The 24805-nt window shown below is 40.1% G+C and overlaps 1 protein-coding gene across 1 annotated transcript; it reads right to left on the bottom strand.

The window, feature by feature from the left end:
- Positions 1–1146: 1146 nt before the first annotated feature.
- mus301 (mutagen-sensitive 301) lies at positions 1147–24712 on the bottom strand. The gene is made up of 16 exons (XM_068771925.1): positions 23991–24712; positions 22331–22509; positions 20373–20563; positions 18949–19031; positions 18220–18419; positions 17052–17197; positions 15899–16057; positions 15163–15332; positions 13571–13775; positions 12503–12666; positions 11016–11170; positions 5541–5636; positions 4932–5023; positions 2925–3117; positions 2225–2359; positions 1147–1221 (listed from the first exon to the last, which is right to left on the bottom strand). Exons 1-16 carry the CDS (start codon positions 24706–24708, stop codon positions 1147–1149), a joined length of 2961 nt encoding a protein of 986 aa, XP_068628026.1. The 5' UTR covers positions 24709–24712.
- Between the last annotated feature and the right edge of the window lie 93 nt (positions 24713–24805).

Raw genomic sequence — 24805 nt, forward strand, 5'->3', positions numbered from 1 at the left:
CGAGCTATTCGTTAAGACCGCATCGGTCATCAATAACTACACATTTTTGCTTTCATACCGCGTCAGTCATCAGTGACTGACATAGCTTTTCGATCATGTTGCGTCAGGCACCCATGACTGACACAGAGCTGTTCGTTAAGACCGCGTCGGTCATCAATAACTACACATTTTTCCTTTCATACCGCGTCAGTCATCAGTGGCTGACACAGCTTTTCGATTACGTAGCGTCAGGCACCCATGACTGACACCGAGCTGTTCGTAAAGACCGCGTCGGTCATCAATAACTACACATTTTTGCTTTCATACCGCGTCAGTCATCAGTGACTGACACAGCTTTTCGATCAGGTTGCGTCAGGCACCCATGACTGACACCGAGCTGTTCGTAAAGGCCGCGTCGGTCATCAGTGACTGACACATTTTTGCTTTCATACCGCGTCAGTCATCAGTGACTAAAAAATATTTCCATCCAGGCCGCGTCAGACATCAACGACTAATACATCTTTGACTGACAATATTAAATTTGAAAATAATTTTTAAATTGTGTAAAATAACTGTTCTAAATTGCAATCTAAAATATATATGAAGTTCATTTAATATTTATTTAATGTGGAATTTTAATAACAATTTACTTGATCATTTTTAAATAAAACTGTTGCATGGAAATTGTTACTCCTTGCAAATATACAAAATGTTACAATGTGTTTGGTCAAAATGTTACAACCTATTTGATCGAATGTCATAACTAGTTTGATCAAAATGTTACAATCTATTTGATCAAAATGTTACAACCTGTTTTTACACAACAATAAGAAACTAGAACCTTAATGTGTTTAAACATTTGCAACAAAAAAATACATATTTACAAGTAATACACTTCGCAAGAAAATCGTTGTAAAACCGCGTGGCACTCAACGTGTTAATTACATTAATTATTTATTAATTTTGATGAGAAAAATATATCAAATTACCGATTTAATCAAAAAGATTTTAAAATCGTTAACAATTATAATGATGAACAGAAAAAAAACATGAGGCATGATATGATTTTACTTAATTTGTTTATGGCAGTCTGGTCACTTGATTATGGAATAAAACTGTATCCTGCCCTAGACATTGGCGTTGTAGTCATTTCTGGCAGAGTGCTATTCACTTGACTTTCAGTTCGTCCATGACGTCCTCGGCCTCCGCCCGCAGGTTCTCCACCTTCTCAATGAGCATCATCTGAAAGTACAATGACACTAAAGATATATATGAGTTAAGCCGTCAACTTAAATTAAATATTGTAATAATATTGCTACATAAAAAGCCGCCATATGTGAAAGTTCCCGCGGACGTCGTCACAACGCTCAACCGTTTGCTCGTCTCGCCCACTCGTCTCGCTCACTCGCACGGCGTGCACTATAGGCGCTCTTGCTTGCGCCTTGGCAGGTAGCCAAGGCGCAGCACGTGCGCCCGCGGCCGTTGCAGTTCTCTGGGAGTCGGATTTGAACTAGAGAACAATGCGCAACCGCACGTAGGCGCATTATTCATTTTCCGGGCACAAATTATGTTAATTATTCAATAAACGTTTTTCCACATCACAATATTCAATAAATACTTATTTTTACAAATAAACTTTGCTATGCACCTAAAAAAAGTGGCGACATTTATGTAATATACATTCAAATATGTATATGTATATATATGTTACAATCCAGAGACATCTACTCCAAGGCATAATCATCACACTTGGCAGGTGTTGGTGAAAGCAGAGTGGTATATTAGTATGTAGAGGTCGCTGCTGTCTAGAAACTTGTTAGTAGTAAGTTATATAAGATTGTAACCGGGAATCGAAGCCACGACCTGCGAACCCAAGTCTCACTAATTGGTACATCCTCAAAGAGCTCAGAAGAGAGACACGACTAACCAGTCTACTTTCGAAGGAATAAAATACTCTATTTATTACTTTGGTCACACTGCAGTGTGGAAGGTTGAAGTTCAGAGAAAAGTCACCAACTCTCTGAACTGATGCAATTTCAAAAGTACCATCACCATGCATGGCTTCTTAAAACTTTCACAAAATAGAACAGCCCGTATAAAAATGGTATCGGAAACTGACGTTCTCGGCCAAAACCTTCAGTCATGAGGAAGCGAAGAAGAAGAGACGAAAACTCTGAATATGAGCCTAAATATTCCTCACATATGGGAATCGCCGAACTGTACTGAAAATAGTGGGATAAGTTACCCTGGCAGCGCTGATGAGATGGTTGGCGGCAGTTCGTGACAGGTGATCGATGGATGAGACCAGATCTTCAGGGGTCGCTTTCGCTAGGTCCTCGATTCGCTTGTAGCCGGCACGCATCAGCTGCATCGCCCTGGCCTGCAATAAAATATCTCAATCCGTATATTAAAAACAAATTTTGTGTAAACACTGCAAGCAGGTCAAAAGCCATATATGACTAGATGTTACCGTAATCGAAAAAGAAAGGTCGGATTGCGAGTTGGAGTTGGAGAGTGAGAATATCCCCTCCCTAATGGGAAAAAATAATGGCGCCATTTATTATTGAAATAACGTCATGTAATTATGAGAACCAAGTTCTTGGACGCTTGAGGAATTGCTCAAAGTAAGAAAAGGACCAATATTTAGCCACTTCCGCACATGCAATGGTAGTCGTGCAACAAAGTACACCGCCCACCAGCCCGTTGATAAATGCGTATGCGGCAAACAATGCGAATTACACAACTGCCACCGTCAGTCATTCTGTACTCTGTGTTTGGCACTAATCGGTGTAACATAACTCCTGAAGATTACCCGTGGAGGGGTGAAACACGTGTTGAGTGATTTGACGGCGTCAGTTGCAGCAGCGAAAAACCGGAAAATCGGGACGATTTTTGGGGGAGGCCTATACCTTGCAGTGACGATGAATGTAGATGGTATTTATCACCTTGCGCACGGCGGGCAGTTCCATTAGCTGCTGCAGCTGAGGGGAGGCGCAGTGCTGCAGGCGAGGAGCCAGCTCGCCGAACAGAGCGCGGAAGGTCCACAGCTCCAACTCCTCGCATAGACGCACGGCACACGCGGCCAACGAGGATGCCGACGACATCACCGCTTGCACCATACCCCGGGATATGCAATACCTGCCGGTATAGATAACTCTCATATATCAATAACGCCTTCATATCTCATCTGTGTATATGTGTGTATATGATTACCCGTTGTTAAACGATAGCGCGAGGTAATCATCTCCCAGCGCCATCTATTGGAGACGCCTAAAGTCATTGAGTATATATATATATATATACTGAATGGTTGGAAAAGGGTATTAATACTTGAAAACTTGGGGTGAATATATAGTTCATTTATCAGTAAGAAAAGGACCAATATTCAGCCACCCCACACATGCAGTGGTAGTCATGCAACAATATATTGGTCCTTTTCTTACTTAGGATGGACTTCCACGAGGTAACACCTGATTCCATTAAATAAAAAAAGCTTATTTATCAACAAAACGAATTATGTTTTACACCTATTTCTAATCACCCTTATAAAATGATCACTTTGAAATATATGACATTGATTTATTTTTTCTATTTGGATGTAACGAATGAAACAGGTAGTTTAAAATAATTAATTGTAATATGTAATGATTTTAATTTAAAAATCTCTTTTTCTAACTATATTATCATTAAGCTATTTATTGTTTCTGAAACCGTTCATTTTTGGATAGGTTGTATTATATATTAAATGACAGCAAATCTGCTGTACATTCAACCCTTGAAACCTTTTAGAATTATAAACAATCACCCTGTATTTTCCTTTAAATTAGAGAGCCCTTAAATAAAGATCATCACTTTAAAATCTACTTTCATCATCATTAGCTGATAGACATTCACAAGGCATAGACCTGCTCCAAAGAGTTCCTCTCCTCTTTGTTCCAGTAACTTCCCGGGGAACTATGAGATCGTTCAAATCAAGACCCTTTAAAACTTGGTATTTTTTTATTAAGTAGACTTGTATGCCCTTGTAAGGAAGGCTGGATGCAGGCCGTTCCCACCTGGTGTTATTTTTTTTTAATCTAAATGACCCTTGTTTTGCCCTTGTTTTGCGTATGGCCTCTTGTTCCCCCTGTCTTCTGCAGGACGTTACAAATTCTGGTAAAAAAGTTTTTCAATTTTTATATCACATTCTCTTTCGTCCTTCACGTTATCTCTTATTCATTCCTTTTACGCTTCACGTGATCTTTTGTTCTTCACTTGCAAATCTTCTTTCTTCCTTCATCTACATTTCCAGATCACAGTTCTACACATTAATTTTCTTAGATTATTTTTTATCACAGACTCCTTGTATTTATTTAATTTTTTTACGTTTCTTTTTTATTTTACTATTTAGCTCTGTAAGTAAGAAAAGGACCAATATTTAGCCACTTCCGCACATGCAGTGGTAGTCGTGCAACAAAGTGCACCGCCCGCCAGCCCGCTGATAAATGCGTATGCGGCAAACAATGCGAATTACACAACTGCCACCGTTAAATCACTCAACACGTGTTTCACCTCTCCACGGGGCATCCTCAGGAGTTACGTTACACCGATTAGTGCCAAACACAGAGTGCTGAAGTGGCCAAATATTGGCCCTTTTCTTACTTAGGATGGACTTCCTCAAAATAACGCATGATTCCATTAAATATTTAGTTCTGTGTTAATACTCCTCTATTCCTCAGTCTGGTTTCCTTTTACTCCAGTCTTCCCTACTTTTCTGCTGAATTCCAGGAATGATAGGCGCAGGCTGTCGTCTCCCATGAAGGAGGCGACACTTGCTCCCTCTACCTTTTCCCCTAACTTAACAACCTGTGTTACTGAAAAACTATAAAGCAAGCCCGTGTCCAACAGTGGACTTCTCGCAGCTGAAATGGTGATGAATTACTGGTAACACAGGTGATTAAATCAAAACTTACTTATCTGCGACATCTGGGAAAGGCAACTGCTTCCACAGGTCATGGAGCATCAAGGCAATGTAGAAACGACACAGGACTTTCTCCGGCACATCCTGTTGGACAATATACATAAAGGATGATGTAAAATCGATGTCAAAGTTTTAAAGGTTGTTTATTTGCTGATAATGTAGTAATAATAAACGTTTTCAACACCTACTGCAAGACAGGCCTCCACCAAAAGATCATGATGATCTGGATTTACCATGATCACCACATTTGGTAGGCTGGTTAGCTATCGCAGCAGCAATCCTAATTAATGCACAAAGTGTGATTATACGACCACAAGTGGCAGTCTTATGTGATCAATTTGAAAATGGCTGGAAATGTAACCAAATGGCTAAACCATCACTGCCACTTCAGACGAATAATTCTTAGAGTTACTAGAAAATCCGTGCTTTGCCCTCTAGGTGACCTTAAGGCTTCTTGAGCCCTTCGCAAATGATCAGGTCTAGCATTAAAATCACCGAATCAATATGTGATATCGGCAAAGCTGTCATCACTGTTAAAATACACTGATGATGATATTTCTCCATCTATAATGAGGAATATTAGAAAAATGAATCAAATTACCGTTATAGTCTTTCCCGTCATCATCCGAATGGCAGTTTTCTCAGTGATGCCCAGGACTTTCGCGGTTTGGATTCCTTCATCATCTAGTTTGTCGTACTAAATTAAAATAAATAATTACAACTATATACAGGTTGGTTATGTGTTTAAACTCTTTAAATAGATGAATATAGCTCATTGTCTGTCAATTGATATAAGGTACATATTGTATAAATACCACAATGATAATATTGTAGAAAAAGTCGTTTTTAAATTTCGTATTAAGACATTAATTTTTTTTATTAATTATTTTTTATCCGTTCCTGTAGACTTTATGCTGCCAGAAATTATTACCCTATCGCATTCTAATTAAAAACTTTTAACAGTGATGAAAAATAATCTATAGCCATTCCCTGTACACACACACACACACAGACACACACCCATATATATGTCCACGGGCTGAGGTGTACTGCTACGTGGCGCGTCCCCAAGGTTGCGGATAGGGGAAAGCCCGAGAGTCGCAATTTGCGAAACAGGGTAGGGGTGAAATAAAATAGCCCTCGCGGACAAAACACAACCCGATGTCAGTGGTCTAGCGTGCCCAGGACTGGAAGGCGACAGGGAATGGTCGTCGCAAGCGCTCCCCTGAGGGTACCAGGTCCCACCTCAGGCGTACTTAAGTGGCCTTACTTCGGTAACCGGGGCTCTGCCGAAGCGGACTGTATATTTCCCTAGGTTCTCGTGGGAACAGCATGGATAAATTAATAAAAAAAACAAACGAAAATGAAAGTAATATGGAGCTGAAGAAGGCATTACAGCTCCACGAAAATACAATCACTGCCCTGGCGGAGTACATAAAGGGCAAATTAAACGTTCATGGAGAGATCCGCAAACATGTGGCCGCGCTAGGTACATCGTTTGCAAAGATCACCAGGGAAATTGGAAGCGTCGGAAAATCAAACGCCACCACATCTGTAGGAGAAGTGCAAACGTCACCGTCTCTATACAGATTGTATTCGGACACGACTGTAAAAGAAACCGAAGAAGAAAGCAAATCGGCAACACCGAAGAGCCGAAAAACGCGAAAAGTCAAAAGGACGGAACGCTCTTCACCCTTGGAGATCAGCCAGGCACCGAAACTGCGAAAAGCTAATACAACGGACTTAGCAGTTACGGTAAGGCCAGAGCTGAAGCCAAAGCCGCCACTTCCACACGATCACTCGGAGTGGAAAGAGGTAAAAAAGAAAAAGCAACCCAAGAAAAAATTAGCAACGCGTCCGAGTGCTCTTATCATTCGCCCAAGCCAGAAGGATCAGTACGCCGAGATCCTTAAGCGGGTCAAAAAAGATGCTTCCGCGGATCATATAGGCAAATGTGTTGATAAAATTAGAAGGACGGCTACGGGCGATATGCTTCTTATCCTAGCGAAAAATCAAAAAGATAAAACGCAGGAGATAAGAAACACCATTTCCACAGTTCTTGGAAAAGATGCTACGGTAGTATGCAAAGTACCTGAACAGGAATTAGAGATTAAGGACCTAGACGAAACCACGACAGTGCCTGAAATCGTAGAAGCCCTACAGAAAATAACTGGCGGAGGAAGCCAAATTTCTGAACACTGTGTCAAGTCCCTTCGCAAAGCATACGGAGGAACACTTACGGCTTCTATTAGAGTAGCAGCTGAACTGGCAAGAACCTTAACAGAGCGGCAAAACATCAAGATAGGTTGGGTCAATTGTAGAATAAGAGCTACTCAAAGGCCTATAAAATGCTTCAGGTGCCGGCACTATGGTCACGTTGCAAACAAATGCAGCAACAAACATGACAGATCGAAGAGCTGCATCAAATGTGGGGAAATAGGCCACAAAGCCAAAGAGTGCGGTAAGGAAGCCCGATGTGTCCTCTGTGTTGACATTAGGAATTCCGAAGACTGTGCTCACATTGCAGGATGTGGTCATTGCCCTGTATTTAAAAAGGCACTACAGATGTTAAGACAGCCTCAAAAATGATCAAGGTACTACAAATTAATCTTAATCATTGTGAGGTTGCCCAAGACCTACTCATGCAGACTGTACGGGAGCTAAAATTAGACATAGTACTAATTTCGGAACCCTATAAGCACATCAGTGGCCTAAACTGGATCACCGATAAGGAAGGAAAAGCTGTCATTTGGGCATGTGGCACTAAACCTCTCCAGGGTAATCAAAATAATTGTTCTGGATTTGTAAGAGCCAAATTTAATGGAGTACATTTCTACAGTTGCTATGCACCATCTAGCCTAACACACGATGAGTTCGTCCGGTTCCTGGCCAAATTAGTGGAGGATGCCCGAATGTACTCCCCGGTAGCTATAGCTGGAGATTTTAACGCTTGGGCAGTGGACTGGGGTAGTAAAGCTACTAACACTAGAGGTTGCCAGCTTCTGGAAGCGATGTCACTGTTGGACGTCGCCTTACTTAATACAGGCGATAAACCCACGTTCACAAGAGGCGAGGCGAGCTCAATTGTGGATCTCACTTTCGTCAGCAGTACACTGGCAAGAGGAAATAACAGTTGGGAGATCTCGGATACTTACACCGCTAGCGACCACTGTGCCATATACGGGGAGGTATCATGTAAGCCTAATACAAATAGAGTACCACACACAAGAACTGGCTCAGTGGGTTGGAGGACTAGCATGTATGATCCCGGCCTGTTCAAGATAGCACTCGAGGATCGACCACTGCTTTCCAAAAGTGCCAGTGAAAAGGCGGTTGAAATCATAAGGAGGCTGACCGAGGCCTGCGATGCAACAATGCCAAGGCGACGCAACAACAACCGAACCCCACCGGTGTACTCGTGGAATGATAACATTGCTGAGCTTAGGAAAATATGTGTTAAGGCGCGTAGAACCTCCCAACGGGCTCGGAAAACACCACAATTCGAGCAGCTCTACGACAAATATAAGGAAGCGCGATTAAAATTAAATAAATCCATTAAAGAGAGCAAGAGAAACGCGTGGAAAATATTGTTGGAAGAGGTTGAAAAGAATCCATGGGGCAAGCCGTACCAGGTTGTAGTTAAACAACTGAGACATGAGAATACAACGCCCACTTGTCCTATTCTACTGGGAAGAATTGTCAGAGCTCTGTTCCCCACGCAACCAAAATCCTCCTTTCAACTAGGGATTGTGGATCCGAATGAAATCCCCCCTATTACCGAGAAGGAGCTAATGGTAGCATGCGGTAGGGTTGGAAACAACAAAGCTCCGGGACCGGATGGGATCCCCAACGTAGCTCTTAAGCAAGCTATTGTAGCAACACCAGGAGTCTTCTTGGAGGCCTACAATAGCTGCTTACTGGAAGGCACCTTTCCTACCGCGTGGAAACGACAGAGACTGGTACTTCTCCCTAAAGGTAAGAAGCCACCAGACGAGCCATCGTCATACCGGCCCCTCTGTATGCTGGATACTGCGGGGAAAATACTAGAACGTATTATCCACAGCAGGATCGAAGCAGCAGTTGAACCCCACCTAGCTAACTCACAGTATGGGTTCAGAAAAGGCCGGTCTACGCTAGACGCTATAGAGCAAGTAGTCAATATAGCAAAACTAGCAGTGTCTGGGAAAAGATGGAAGAGAGGCTCGATAAAATACTGCCTGGTTGCCACCTTGGACATTAAAAACGCCTTTAACTCAGCAAAATGGGAGGTTATCATGGGGGCACTTAGCTCACTGAATGTACCTCTATACCTACGTAAAATAGTCGCTAGTTACTTCTCTGATAGGGTCCTCATATACACTACGGAAATCGGGACGGAGGAGTACAAAGTCACCGGAGGCGTCCCACAGGGGTCAGTACTAGGGCCACTTTTGTGGAACGCTATGTACGATGGACTCCTAAAGAAACATCTACCCAGCGAAACTAAACTCGTCGCATTCGCTGATGATCTAGCAGTCGTTATAGTAGCGAAACACGTGGAGGAAGTGAAGTGGGCATTTGAAAGATCCTTCCAAGTAATCACCCTGTGGATGAGGTCAGTCGGACTAGAACTGGCTGAGCAGAAGACGGAAGCAGTGCTCATTACTGGCAGGAGAGTTGCGGAGACCATCACACTCAATGTCGGCAGCTGTGAAATCGCAACTCAACCAGCTATACGGTACCTAGGAGTAATGATCGACCATAGGCTAAACTTCAAAGATCAGGCTGAGAGAGCAGCAGCGAAAGCGTCTCTGGTGACAGCTAAACTCTGCCGACTCATGCCTAATGTCGGAGGTCCCAAGCAAAACAGAAGGAAGTTATTAGCGTCGGTGACTACGTCAGTGCTTATGTACGGAGTACCCATATGGTCCGACGCACTGAGCAAACAGGAGTCCCGACGGAAAATCGCCTCTGTTTATAGAGTCAGCACTCTACGGGTAGCTAGCGCCTTTCGTACAGTATCGGAGGATGCAGCATGCGTGATAGCAGGTATGGTTCCTGTTGCGCTTCTTGCAGACGAAAGAACTGATCTGTACCGTAGCAAAAAAAGCAAATCAGACCCAACTTCAGCTGAACTTAGAATTCGGGGAAGACTGAAAAGCTTGCAACAGTGGCAATCGTCCTGGGATAAGTCGACGAAAGGAAAATGGACGCGTAAGCTTATACCAAACCTAGAGTCATGGGTGAACCGAGATCATGGAGAGTTGAACTACTACCTGACTCAGATGATATCCGGCCACGGCTGTTATCGAGCGTATCTCCATAGGTTCAAATACGAAGATTCCCCTGACTGTCCTAATTGTGTCGGAATGATTGAAGATGCAGAGCATGTCTTTTTCGTCTGCCCCCGATTTAACGAAGCCAGGAGGTCTTGGGAAGAAGGTGTAGGATGCAAAATCTATCCTGAAACTCTGATAGCTACAATGCTATCCTCGCCTTCGGCCTGGGAACTTACGAGCGCGTACTGTACGACGGTGCTAAAGGAGTTGCGTAAAATAGAGCAAGAGCGGAGGAAGTTGGCCTGAACAGCCACTCTATCAGAGAAAGCTGCGGCTAAATCCCCCCCGCGAAGTAATGCCTAACGGCCATGCCGTGGGGACCAGGGATACCGAAGAGAGAGGATTGTTTTTAGTCGGTATTGATCTAGATCGAGTCCGACATACGGGGCACCAACATCAGGCCCTATGATACGTAAAGGTATTTTTAAACCTCTATAAAAAAAAAAAAAAAACCATATATATGTGTGTGTGTGTGTGTGTGTGTGTGTGTGTGTGTGTGTGTGTGTGTGTGTGTGTGTGTGTGTGTGTGTGTGTGTGTGTGTATGTGTGTGTCTGTGTGTAAGAAAAGAGAAGAAAAGAGGAAAAGTTTGTATCATTCAAGGTACGAAAGGCACTCGAGTCGACCACAAGCCGGTAGACTCGGCGTAGGTAACCCCCCCCCCCCCCTCAAGTAGATCAACAACACGGTTAACATCGCGGGGACGGGTCATCATGACAATTATTGGTGGAGGCCTATGAAGGATGATATTAGGTGTTACCAGCGAATGATAATGCCTGTAGTCCGGCTTGATACCGGACGCGTCATGCGGCGTCACCAAGTACAGCAGATGGAGGCTGCCCATCAACACCAAGGACCTGGATGCCACTTCCAAGTCCGACAAGAACTGCTTCGCCACGTTGAGATCCATGCACCCTGGAAATAAGTGTCTACTTGACTGCGTTCTAAAATCAATTTATTATTATGAAATAACTTTGGAAGGAAGTCGAATATTATTGTAATTCTTCTTGAAGTTGTAACTTTAACCACCACAGCGTTAGGATCTCAATTTTATTTAAGTCTAGTGTATCTCTCTCGGCGTGGGATCCGCGTTCCTCGGGGGGGCAATTTGATAGTGGACTCGATACGAGTTTAATCCTTTCGCTTTTTTTTTCAATTTTAACCGAGTACTATCTCGAACTTACTAGAACCTTTTCCGTAGTATAAATAGGTACTACCCGTGTCGACAGTTTAGTGTTGTTTTTCGAGTTACAAGATTAAGATCTACGATCAGTGATACAAAGTAACTATTTGGTAAGTTATTTGGACAGTGATTTCTTGAGCGATTTAGAAGCGTAGTTTGGAAGTGGAAGTATACTTAATACTATAAAGTAAGGTGACCATTGGATTTGTGAATAAAGTACTCCTTGTAAAACAGTGGTGTTTCTTTCCGAGTCAGAACCCAAAGTACGTAACAATAAATAACATGTTTCATAGGAGGGCGTAAGAATTTATGAACGGCTAAGGTAGGATATGGCAATTAAATGGTAAAAAAATTAAACTATTCAGGAACCTGGTGCAGTAAGTACAATTGGATAAATAAAAAAATATATCATACATACAAGACATCCTGATTTTATATGAGGATTTCATACAAAGCTTCTTAGTCTTTAATACATCGTGAATTAAAGTTTCACAACTACCCTCAAGTATAACATGACGTTGTTACCGTAATGCGGTAGCAAAAGGTACCATAGCCGTGGAACTTCTAACTAATTCGTATTTATATAGCGGTGGCAACTTTAATGCCACTGATACCGACAGTGATGGTGGTACCCTTTATGACGGTAGCACTTCCCATAACTCTTATAATTTTCGATACAGTAGTACTTTTCGTGACAATGAACCGTTTATGATTGCGGTACCGTTTATGACTGTGGTACTGTTGATGACTGTGGTACCGTTGATGACTGTGGTACCGTTGATGACTGTGGTACCGTTGATGACTGTGGTACCGTTGATGACTGTGGTACCGTTGATGACTGTGGTACCGTTTATGACTGTGGTACCGTTTATGACTGCAGTACCGTTTTTGACTGCGGTACCGTTTATGACTGTAGTACCGTTTATGACTTTGGTACCGTTTATGACTCTGGTACCGTTTATGACTGCGGTATCGTTGATGACTGCGGTACCGTTGATGACTGTGGTAACTTTTATGACTGTGGTCCTTTTTATGACGGACTTTATAGTTTATAACGATGTTACCTTTTATGGCGGCTCTCCCAAGTCTGGTGACCATCAGCTGGCTGTCGTCGTGCACGTAGCACACATCTTCGGAAGCAGCTCGAGCACCCCCGGGCGCAACCTCCAGCGCACCGCTCCTTAGTAACGAGCGTATTGCATCATCGCAGCATTGCTTGATATCTACACTGTCAATAAACAATATTTATATGATTATATATGTAATTTTGGATAAATCTGTTAAAATGTATTTTGTTTTGGTTTTGTTTATGATTATTCGATAGATGTTGAAATACTGTCGTGAACGTGACTGTTTTTTTGCTACAGCGACGCGTGAACTTATAATTGTGTACTTGACTATACAGGATGTTTGTTTATAAATATAAAAGCTTAAATAAGTAAATGTATACCTCATTTGTCAATAAAAAGCTTTACACCTTCCAATCACCCTAGACAAGATGATCACTCGTGATTTTTACTAGTATTCTGCAGGAACAGTCAGTAAACAATAAAATATTTAAATACTAGCTGATCCCGCAAACGTTGTTTTGCAAAAAAAATTAAAGTTTTTAATTAACAAATAAAAATAAGAGTTAATCGTAGAGGGGTGAAAATTTAGGGTTGTATGCATTTTTGTATGCTGTATCATAATAAAAGAAAAAAAATTAAAAAAATTGTCTAAAAAATAAAAAAGTTAAGGGGTGGACCACCCTTACCACTTAGGGGTATGGAAGATAGATAGTAGCCGATTCTCAGACTTACTGAATACGCATATAAAATTTGGTAAAAATCGGTCAAGCCGTTTCGGAGGAGTTCAAGTTTGAACACCGTGGCACGAGAATTTTATATGTTAGATGGAATAATTTGAAATTTATAAATCGCTTTTTGTTACAATATTATTACGTTATTTAATTTCTCTCAAACTATGGTTCATCGATAGGATTTACCATGTAATTATTGACAGCAAATTAGCTATAGATTCACCCGTTTAAAGTTTTTACGTCTATCATCACCCACCATGTTCATACATCACCATATGAACATGGTGGGTGAGTGGTATATGAACTCATCAATGTGCAAGGCTGTTTTTACGTGTGTTCGTGTGTGACTGCAAGTAGAGTGGTGCGAAGCATTCGGCGAAGTCCCGGACGGTCTTGTGCCAGGCGTAGGGCGGCGCCACTTAGCAGCAACGCGGGTAGGGCTCCGCCCAGTACACTACGAGCTGGTGGAAGCCCACCGCTTAATACGCCGCGCAGGCTCTCCCACTCTCGAGCTCCGCATATTACAATGCTTTCCCCTGGCGACGGGAAAATTGATGATACTGAATAATAGAGTTTGATCGGTGTTTTGCAGCAAGATCCAATGAGAAATGAGGAGTTCGAGAAGGTGAGATACATCGCAGAGGCAAGCGACGGCCGTTGGGGCCTATAGGTTCTCGAGTAGCGTCCATGAGCCATTAGACGCGGCGTGGGTATCCCCCCATTAGATGAAACGACTACTAAGTCAAGGTCGTGGAAAGTCGCTAGATGCGGGCGGCGCAAGACCTGGCATCATGCAGATTTGCGGAGAAGGCTAATGACATTTGACGGCAAGATTATAATACATAGTGTGTTGAACCTAGAATTTTTAAACATGGCAAATATATTGCAACTAGTGTTACCAATACAATATCCAACTCATGGATGCACAGACCGCGGCCCGCCGGTCGAATACTGGTGGCCCGTTGACAGCAAAAATAATACTCACGTACATTCGAAAAATTCTATTCCAGAATAAAACCAAAAAATTTTAATTACTTTTGATTTGCCCGAGTGGCCCCTAGTCTTAATAAGTCTGTGCAACCATGATCTAACTATACCAGCTTACTCTGTGTTTTGCACTGTTCGGTGTAACTCCTGAAGATGCCCCGTGGAGGGGTGAAACACGTGTAGAGTGAATTAACGGTGGTAGTTGTGTTTCGCATTGTTTACCGCACGCGCATTTATCAGCGGGCTGACGTGCACTTTATTGCACGACTACTGCTACATAGCGGAAGTAGCTATATATTAGTCCCTTTCTTACTTAACCCTTTCCACTCCAAGGCTGTTATGTAGCATCGATAAAATTTAATTGTATTATAGTATCTTGCGATTCTAGAATATGTTTCATTCATTCGTGATTCAAACATTTTAGTAACAAAAATCTTTCCTGTTTTAAAATAATTTTCCGCAAAAAGAAGTATCACACTATGTCGAGTATCACTCGACAGTGGAGCTTGTGGAACAAAATCAGTGTCGAGTGACACTCGACGTTGGAGTGGAAAGGGTTAAGAACTTAAGGAAAGATATTATCTAAACATAAAATATTCATGTATTATTTTGGCCATGGCCTCAATTTTAATTAAATATACGTACACAGACGTTATTACACAAGAGAGAAATTAAGTATGACATCAACATAATTAGGAAGTCCACTGCTGGAGATAGGACCTTTCTTAAGAATTCCAATAAGACCTGATCGAAGCGGCCTGCGTTCTAGATCCTTAAAGGCGTGCCATGTGCCTCATCCACTGCCACACAGACAAGCAATTCTTCAGGCTACAACTCCTCATTTACGATCTCGTAGTCAAGTTCCAAGCATAGCCTTCTCCATTGTTCTCTGGGTAACCTAGAGTCTGGTATAAACTACGTAAAAAAATCACTGACCAGCATCGGTGACTCCGGCACGTCCAGCTCGTCCCACCATCTGCCTGTAGGCACCAAGCGACATGAACTGTCGGCCCACTAGTGGGGCACGCACTATCACGCGACGCGCTGGAAGGTTCACACCAGCAGCCAAGGTGGACGTGCAGCATAACACCGACACCACTCCAGACCTGACCCGTAACCCATGTATCAATTATCTTTCGTTTATGGTAAACAAATCCATTGAAAGAACATCGATATGAAATCGATTTTTAGATAAAACGATAGTATTGAATAATCGATTCTTTTACTTGTCACAGAATCGATTTTAAAATTTAGATCTAAATCAAAAGATATCGTAACAAATATTATCATTTTTACTAATATTAAATAAAATTACGAAAAAAAGTCAGTTTTTCTGGTACTCTCCAAATAATGTATGTGTTCGTCTGTCGCGCCTGCAATAAAATAAAGCCTTTTGCAGGGAGAGGTACCGAAAATTATAAGATATATTAATGCTTGTAATATGTAAGTTAAAATAGACAGTTGCAGGATAGTCCCCCTGATGACTTTCTTGCAGTATGTAAAAATTATAATAAAGTGCGCAATAGAAATAAATAAAAATTAAGCTCAAAGCAAAGAAATAAACACGTATATGAATTTTTTTTAATGTAGTTTTAAGATTTCGGAGAGTCTACTTAATTTTTAATGTGTAATATTGTCAAATTTGTCGGCGATCAAAAATAAAAATTCTCACCGAAAAGCAGTTTCTAGAAGGTTCCGCTCGTCGCTGGATAAGCCGGCGTGATGATAGGCGACGCCGCAGCGCACGCTGTGCGCTAGGGCTCCGCCCCCCTCTGCCCGCAGCGCTCGGGATAGCTCCGCGCGCTCTGCCACGCGGTGTGACAACATTTCCCTGTACATACATCATCATATCAGCTGATAGACACCAAATCCAAGGCATAAGCCTCCCTCCAGATTTCTCCATGGTGACCGGTTCAGCGCTACCCACATCCAACGACTTTCAGCGACCTTGACTATGTGGACTCAACCCTAGATCCAAAAGTCAGTAAGACTTGCAGGAAATGAAACTGATAAAAATCATATAAAAATCAATACAGACATAATAATGAATATATTTTTTTAAAATAAATGGTTTTTAACTCTAATCGTAAAACTAAAAATAAAACGTACTATTAAATATGAGTCCTAAAAATCTGTGACATTAAAGTAAAATTATGATCATTGTATACGAGGGAAGAAAGTCGATGTATGGAAGAAGATTCGCCAATGAGGATAGAGATAGAATATGAGATATACAAAAGGAAGGCATAATAGGTATTGTGAAAGAAGAAGTATAGAAATAAAAAAAGAAAGCTTAACTTATTTATCAGAAATGTAACGTATCTCATGCCAGAGGGAACGATAGGCTCTTAAATACAAAGGCCAATAAAATTAAAAAAAAAACTTAACTAAGTTATCAATATATAGTGCAGAAAAAAACCAATATGTTGGTCTCAATGTACTAAACAGAAAAATAGGCTTGTCCTTCTTGTGAGAAGGTTATATGTGTAAAAACTTTTAGTGAGTCAATGTGTTATTAATTCACTGCCAATTAATGTACGGTATGGTCAAAGTGGCGATGTAAGAAAAGGACCAATATTTAGCCACTTCCGTACATGCAGTGGTAGTCGTGCAACAAAGTGCACCGCCCGCCAGCCCGCTGATAAATGCGCATGCGTCAAACAATGCGAATTACACAACTGCCACCGTTAAATCACTCAACGCGTGTTTCACCCCTCCACGGGGCATCTTCAGGAGTTATGTTACACCATATTTGGAGGAGGCCTATACCTTATAACAACTTCCTATATGCTACTAAATAGATTACAAATAGAAGAATATCTCACTTCCTCTGCATTTTGCAGAGCAGGGAGGCCACGTTCTCGCAGTTCTTCTTGGTTGGGCAGAAAACCAGACATGAGGCTGCCGGAACCACCTCCGCCACCAGCCCGCCTAGACGGTCAGGATCCAGGTTCGTAGCCGCCTCTGTATACTGTGCACCATAACATTTTTATCTATTACGCCACTTGAACCTTCATATATTATCTGCCGAATTACTACCGACGCCAATGCCTATAGCTGCCACTTGAAACTTGCAATATTATCGGCCACTTTCTAACACGCGAGTTACTACCGGTGCCAATATAAATTACAACTGCCATTTGTACCTTCAACCAGCACGCGAGTACTTCATTAAAACCATACGAATATGCAATCTCTATTAATAATATCTAGTAGTGGTAGCCCAACGGCAGAGGATTGAGACTTGAGAATGTAGATCGCGGGTTCGATTATGAATACAATTTTATATAATTCACGCGCTGTGCATCAATTATATAGGATTACCATTGCTCACAAACAAGTTTCCAAAGGATGCGCAGCAACGCCCTCTACTAAAATACCACACGATCGTTCACCTGCCATACGTGGCGATTATAATAGATATCTTTAGGCGTGTCCTGATAATCTCTAGAGCTGTTTAAGTTCAGAAGTGAAAACGACGGACCGGTAAACATTGTTAGTCATCCACTCACTTATTCGACAAATGACTTTGTTAGAGTCATCGAAAGACGCTTGTTCCAATCTGTCATGTTGGAAATATATATCCAGTGTAAGCAGTGAACGTCTTACAGTTGAAATCACACTCTTATATATACATAAAAGCAGGCTATTTTAATTCTGTAATAAAAAAGTAATTGAATTTATCATCATATATTAATTAAAGTAATCCTGGTTCAACTCACTTTTGCATATTCTTTTTACGGTAAAACCTCCAAGATCCTTAGCTTTTTATCTACTCAATCGTTTCAAAATGGCATCCCCACGTTAGCATTTAAGTTTGCTGAATAACCATAAGTCGCACGGAGCCATCATGTTGCAGAACGATATCATTTGAATTATTGGCGAAAAATTCGCAAAGAACCAATGCATGTATGACATCGAACAATCGAGACTTTGATACATAAAATATCATCCAGGCATTTTTAACGCGAAGGAATCAAACTGTCAACTTACATCATATTTCAACTGCCTGTCCGGAATTACCTCCATGGTATTGTCACCCCAGACTATTCGGTGCAGTACATCACCAAGTTTCACATACTCCGTGAGCTCTACAGGCCTGAACTGCCTCTGGTAGACGTCTGCTTGGAGGAATTTGGCTATATCATTTATATTACCTATAGTAGCACTCATTCCCACTATTTGAATTGTCTCTGAAAAAAAAATTTATTTATTTATTTAATATTCTTTACACTGTGGTATATTTTTTGTATTTGTATTTTTTTGTACACGATAAGATACATTTAATAAGTTTTATATTAATATACAGAAAAGTACAATGGGCGGTCTTAACACACAAGGCAATCTCTTACAGACAACCATAGTAAGGAAAAGATAAAAGTATTTATAAAGGGTAGTTCACGTGTACAAAAAAATTACAAATACAAAAAATATACCACATTCAATCAATAAATAATGATATCACTATTAAATCATCACCATATCAGCATATAGATGACAACGTAAGACATAGGCCGCCTCAAAAGATCGCCATGATGATCAGTCACGTGGTATCCACTTAGGGACTTCAAGTGACACTATTTCCTCGGTTCACCTAGTGGCGGGCCTGACCACACCACGTCTACTTATAATTTGGTCTTAGTGACCAGGAAAGTTGAGCGTATATATAGGTTAATGAGACCAATGTATTAATAATTGCATAAACTACCAAAAATTACTTACTATTTACAAACAGGACTGTAGACAGTAACGTTTCCAGGGTACCACCGCGACCTTCTTCTCCAATAAGGTGAAGTTCATCGACCCATAAAAAAATTATAATAATGTAAAAAAAAATATATTTAATGGAATCAGGCGTTACCTTGCGGAAGTGCATCCTAAATAAGAAAAGGATCAATATTTAGCCACTTCCGCACATGCAGTGGTAGTCGTGCAACAAAGTGCCAAACACAGAATCCAGTCTCGCACGAGAAGATGCCCCGTGGAGGGGTGAAACACGTGTTGAGAGATTTAACGGTGGCAGTTGTGTAATTCGCATTGTTTGCCGCATACGCATTTATCAGCGGGCTGGCGGGCGGTGCACTTTGTTGCACGACTACCACTGCATGTGCGGAAGTGGCTAAATATTGGTCCTTTTCTTACAAAAAATATTTGCACACTCCGTTGGATGACTTTGAAAGGTTGCTTATAAAAATTAACATATGACCTTAAAGTAGCGTAAGTATAAAAGAGCTCTTGGATCACATGGACGCTCCATGGACTAGACTCAAAGGTCCCTCAAGGGTGACCTCGGCTTGAGCTTGACAGCCCAATTGTCTACAATAATCTCAAGACGCCTTGAGGAACGCGATAGGTGAAAAAAATGGCGAAAGAAACTCCAGCAACACCTCTATCCTGTATCATCAGGGGTAGCAGTCCCCTGTAAGATAAGACCCACGTTTCCAACGAAACCAGTTGGTTGTCTAACGGCGAACTTTTTTTTTTGATTAACCTTAAAAATGTTACACACTCCTGAGCTGAAAATTTCACTATCTCCCAATTAATTTACTACATAGCTTTTAGTACATATATATATATATATATATATATAGCTTAATGTCCAACTTATAAACTTGGAAACATTACTAGAACTACACCAATAACTCCCTTTGCTCGTGGTTAACTTGTTTTGTAAACAGAAACAACACGTAAAAACTTATATAAATTTGTTATTCTCTTTAAAACAAAACACAACACATTACATTACAACACACTACGTAATTGAAACTGAACTCAAAAATTAACAAAACAAAGTGAAAATAAAACTGTATTAAAATTGCTTTGATTTTTAGTTAGAAACGGAATCCCCGAGTTTTGATGGCATGACGCTATTAGAAACAAAAGTGTTGCCATCTTGTAGAAGAAAAAATTTTTTTTTTAAAAATTACAGACTCGAACCCAAAACGACGCAACCTCGAAAATTTAACGACGCATAGTAAAAATTAGTACTAATTAAGCAGCGACGCAACTTCGAAAAAAACGCAAAACGAAACGACGCAAAGCGAGGTGTTGGTGTATATAGAAGTACAATTGAAGGTTTCATTACTTAAAGAGATTTCTTAAAGGCAATCATTGTATTTATTCAAAAATACATTTAATTACTTACTACAATAAGTCCAATTTCATGCAACCTGTCTAATTCGATCAGACTTCTAACCAATGCGAGGCCTTTTTCAATGGTCGCTATATATATGCTATTTTTCGTACGCCTCTTCTTTGGTGGTATATGACCTTTGCCTGCAGCATATTCTTCCACTAAGAAATTCAACTGCAACGCAAATGGTGATAGCGACCATATCTGTAATAAAAACACATTTTTATAGACCTTATACTTAAATAACTAATTTTTAATTTTTAAATTTTACTTTTTAGTCTATAGATACTTAAATTTATTAACAATAGACTTCAATAAGTAATCTATATCTTTATTTTTTCTTATGAGTGAAAACCCAATTATGTTAAAGGCTCTTCTCAAATATGACTACATTCCGAACATACAAAGTCATAAATATTAACTTGATGATGCTTTAATAGGTCTGCCTCTTCAGGCATTTTATTTATAGACATCATTATACATCCTCACTGTATATATATATATATATATATATATATATATATAAACGGTTGTCAAATATCTCCCTTCCGCCTTTATGTCTTTTGAATTTCGCGGCTATGTACAAAGCGCTACAGAGCTCGTATCTGGCAATACTATACATAATTTGAAAGGTCTTGACATAACCTACAAAACGACGCTATGCATGATTAGTTTGGATATTGCGTTCAACAGTTATAGACGTGTAAACATGGAGTTCACTAACGCCGAAATTCGCGCTATTTTAAAATTTTCCTTCGTTAGTTAGTCACCAAACCATTTTAAACCATCTGCAGAAGGCTGAATACAAAAAAAAGCTTGATGTTTGGGTGCCGCATGATTTGACGCAAAAAAACCTTCTGGACCGAATCAACGCCTGCGATATGCTGCTGAAACGGAACGAACTCGACCCATTCTTGAAGCGGATGGTGACTGGCGACGAAAAATGGATCACATACGACAATATCAAGCGAAAACGGTCGTGGTCGAAGGCCGGTGAATCGTTCCAAACAGTGGCCAAGCCGGGATTGACGGCCAGGAAGGTTTTGCTGTGTGTTTGGTGGGATTGGAAGGGAATCATCCACTATGAGCTGCTCCCATATGGCCAGACGCTTAATTCCACCATCTACTGCGAACAACTGGACCGCTTGAAGCAGGCGATCGACCAGAAGCGTCCAGAATTGGCCAACAGGAAGGGTGTAGTGTTCCACCAGGACAACGCCAGACCACACACTTCGTTGATGACTCGTCAGAAGCTACGGCTCGGATGGGAGGTTTTATCACATCCACCATATAGCCCGGACATAGCGCCAAGTGATTACCACCTGTTCCTGTCCATGGCGAACGCCCTTGGTGGTGTAAAGTTGAACTCAAAAGAGGTTTGTGAATAGTGGCTGTCCGAGTTCTTCGCAATTAAGGAGGGGGGCTTCTACGAGGGAGGTATTATGAAGTTGCCGTCTAGATGGAAACAGATTATCGAACAAAACGGCGCATATTTGAACTAAATCCGATCACTGTAACGCTTTTTATAAAGCATTGAATAAAGAGGAAAAAAGCGGAAGGGAGATATTTGACAACCTGTTATATATTAATTTGTATATATACAGGGTGATTGGTAATAGATTTAAAAACTTTAAAACACATTTGTCATCACCACACCTATTTCCAATTACATAATCTAAAGCGATTGCTCTGAAATATGTTAATTTTTTTTTTAATTTTATGCAACAGTCCTATGACTTCTGGCAACATAGTCTAAAGGTAGAGATAATAAATAATTAATTTTAATATGTAAAATTTGTTTAAATGTAATAATTTATGGTCAGGTTATAACATACATTAATTGACAGCAAATTAACTATACCTTTAAAGTTTTTACATCTAAAACCAATCATCCTGTATAACATATAAAATACGCTTATATGTAATTTCTGTTAAACTGAAAAATAATAAATATAACATATAATTAACCACCTTTTCTTGTACAATAGCAACGAAGGGCAAAATGAACAATGCATTGCGTTTTCTATTTATAACTTCACGCAGCATCAATATTTCAGCAACCAATGTTTTACCACCGCTCGTTGGCAACGCATAAATCAAGTTCCTCCTTTCGTTAATTGCATCTAAACTGAGGCATTCCTCCTGCCAGTCTGTGAGGTAAACATAAATATTGTAAATATCCTCTGGTGTACTGAATAAATAAATGTTTCATTATTTACAGGTATATACAACTGTGTTTACATAAGTCTTTAAATATTACTGGCTCTCTTTATTGACATAAACATACACACACACATATATACCCTGACGTAAGTATCATACAGGTATGAAAACTGCCGCAATACAAATATATCATTATATCAGTCTATAGACACCCACTGCGAGGCATATGCCTCCCCATAGATATCTATGGGGGATTTGCACTATAATCCCCACACAAGACAGGTGGGAAGGAGATTGGATATAGCTCAGAAGATTGGCCACAAATTTTTTTTTTTTGATTTTGGAAATTACACCCGTATCAGGCAGTGCCAGGCCTCACAAAGCAAGGGACAGTTAGTAATAAAAAGTCCACCGATGAACCAGATGGAAGTAAGTGTCTTCCAATGTTAACTAGGTCATGAGCTTATGGGGAATTGCTTCTTAAACAAGGATGCACTAAAATCATCTTATGATTGTAGTGGAGCATACTTGGAGTTAACCCAGTAAGCAATGGACGAGCCATGAGAAGTGCCGACAAACAAAAGAGGCAATGTCTACCATAAGCTGCAGGCTAACACCTTGCTCCTGCTGTTGCAACTCTGACTATGCTTAGTGACAGGGAACTTAACCAGTCATGGCCTTTTCAACAAACATCTATTTACATTAAGTGCTTCAGACAGTCCTTTGTGCAGATCGTGCCTGAAAGAGGATGAGACTGCTCCTATACTACTTCAGTGTACGGGGGTAGCAGCACCCTACAGAGATACTCATCTCAGATAACCAGCAATATCAAGGGTCTGCTGGGATTTGTCAAGGAGTTTGCTTGGTTTGATTAAGGCCAATGCTGATGCAAAATGAATGCAGTTCCGCTTGGTTTTGGAAACCAGCCCACTGAGACAAGACAAGACATTGTCTTATGAAATCTCATCTCTACTAGGTTTAATCCTTAATTTCATATGAAATTTGAAGTGTTTTTAAAAGAGTGCATCCATATTCAAATTTGACTAGCTTGACTTAGTTGTACAATATTTTTTTTTTAATTTAAGGTTTTTTGTTTGAAATATGTTTAATTTTAGTCTTGTAATTTATAACTTTGTTTAAGTAGAGTGATTCTTTTTTTTTTTTTGATCTGTCTAAAAAATGTGGAGCTATTTACAAGGTAATAAAGTATTTAATTAGTTTTTTCTTTTATCCTGGGCTAGTTTGTAATAAACCATAGAGCTGATAATTATCAGTGATACAATAGTACATCTCTTGTCTTGTCTTTGCAGACTAGTTTTGCAACCAACAGGCACTGTGCTCATTTTGGGAGGGATACAGTAGTAGTTCATATTCAATAAACAAATTGTATAAATTTATTATTATATACTATGTAAATATATTATTATCACTACATGCATTTCTACTCCAATAAAAAAAATGTACTAACCATATAACTTCTCTATTTTTCTATATGTTTTAAATAAACCCTTTGTAATCATAGGCAATTGATAAAAATGATCTTTAGGTACTTTGAGTTCACTTCTAACTTCTGATTTCATACCATGATCTGTTTTACAATGATGGGGTTTAGGCTGACTTAAAACATCATCAACTTCAAGGAGAAACGAGTCTTTCGTTTCGAACAAATTGTCACCATCTTTGATTGCAATAATTGATTGATTAATTGCTTCGAATCCATCGTTGATTTCTTCAATAAAATGTTGTTCACATCTCGATGTTAAAATTACTTCATCACTTTGAGTCGATTTTTGTTCCAACCTTGATAAAAACATGTCATCAGATATTTCATTTATTTCCTTTTCTACGTGACTAGATTGTATATTTTCACATTCCATTTGTAATTTAGATGTCTCAGCATCAGCTATAAAACACGATTCCATCACATCAGGGTCGCAATGAATATCGTCATTGGTATTATTACCCGAATCACTTAAATATTCTACTTGATTACATGGTAATGGAGGAGAATCCCAGCCATCTAAAGTTACAATATTTTCCGAAAAATGTTTTATCTCTGGCGATTTACAATTAGTGACTGTATTTTTGTTATTAGTTCCCCTTACAACTATTTGCGTACCAAGTCGCCGCCTTTTTGGAGTAGAAGTTGTTTTGCAGTGTACATTATTATCAATTTGAAAGTTCATTTTATTATCTATTTTTGTTAAAATAATTCCTACATTCACATAAATAAGTATTTTGAAAACCCCTCCATTATCTGACATTTATAAATTGCGAACGTCA

The sequence above is a fragment of the Battus philenor genome, unplaced genomic scaffold, assembly GCF_028537555.1.
Source record: "Battus philenor isolate CCGP_79_NKW_IND1 unplaced genomic scaffold, ilBatPhil1.0.hap1 SCAF_4, whole genome shotgun sequence".
In the NCBI taxonomy this organism is placed as follows: domain Eukaryota; kingdom Metazoa; phylum Arthropoda; class Insecta; order Lepidoptera; family Papilionidae; genus Battus; species Battus philenor.

Bases quoted from the DNA above. Each gene is read 5' to 3' on its own strand.
- mus301 (XM_068771925.1), bottom strand. From the start codon at position 24,708: ATGAACTTTCAAATTGATAATAATGTACACTGCAAAACAACTTCTACT. The intron at 15,333-15,898 runs GTGAGAATTTTT...GTTACGGGTCAG, and splicing joins CTTCTAGAAACTGCTTTTCG to GTCTGGAGTGGTGTCGGTGT. The intron at 11,171-12,502 runs GTAACATCGTTA...ACTTATTTCCAG, and splicing joins TGGGAGAGCCGCCATAAAAG to GGTGCATGGATCTCAACGTG.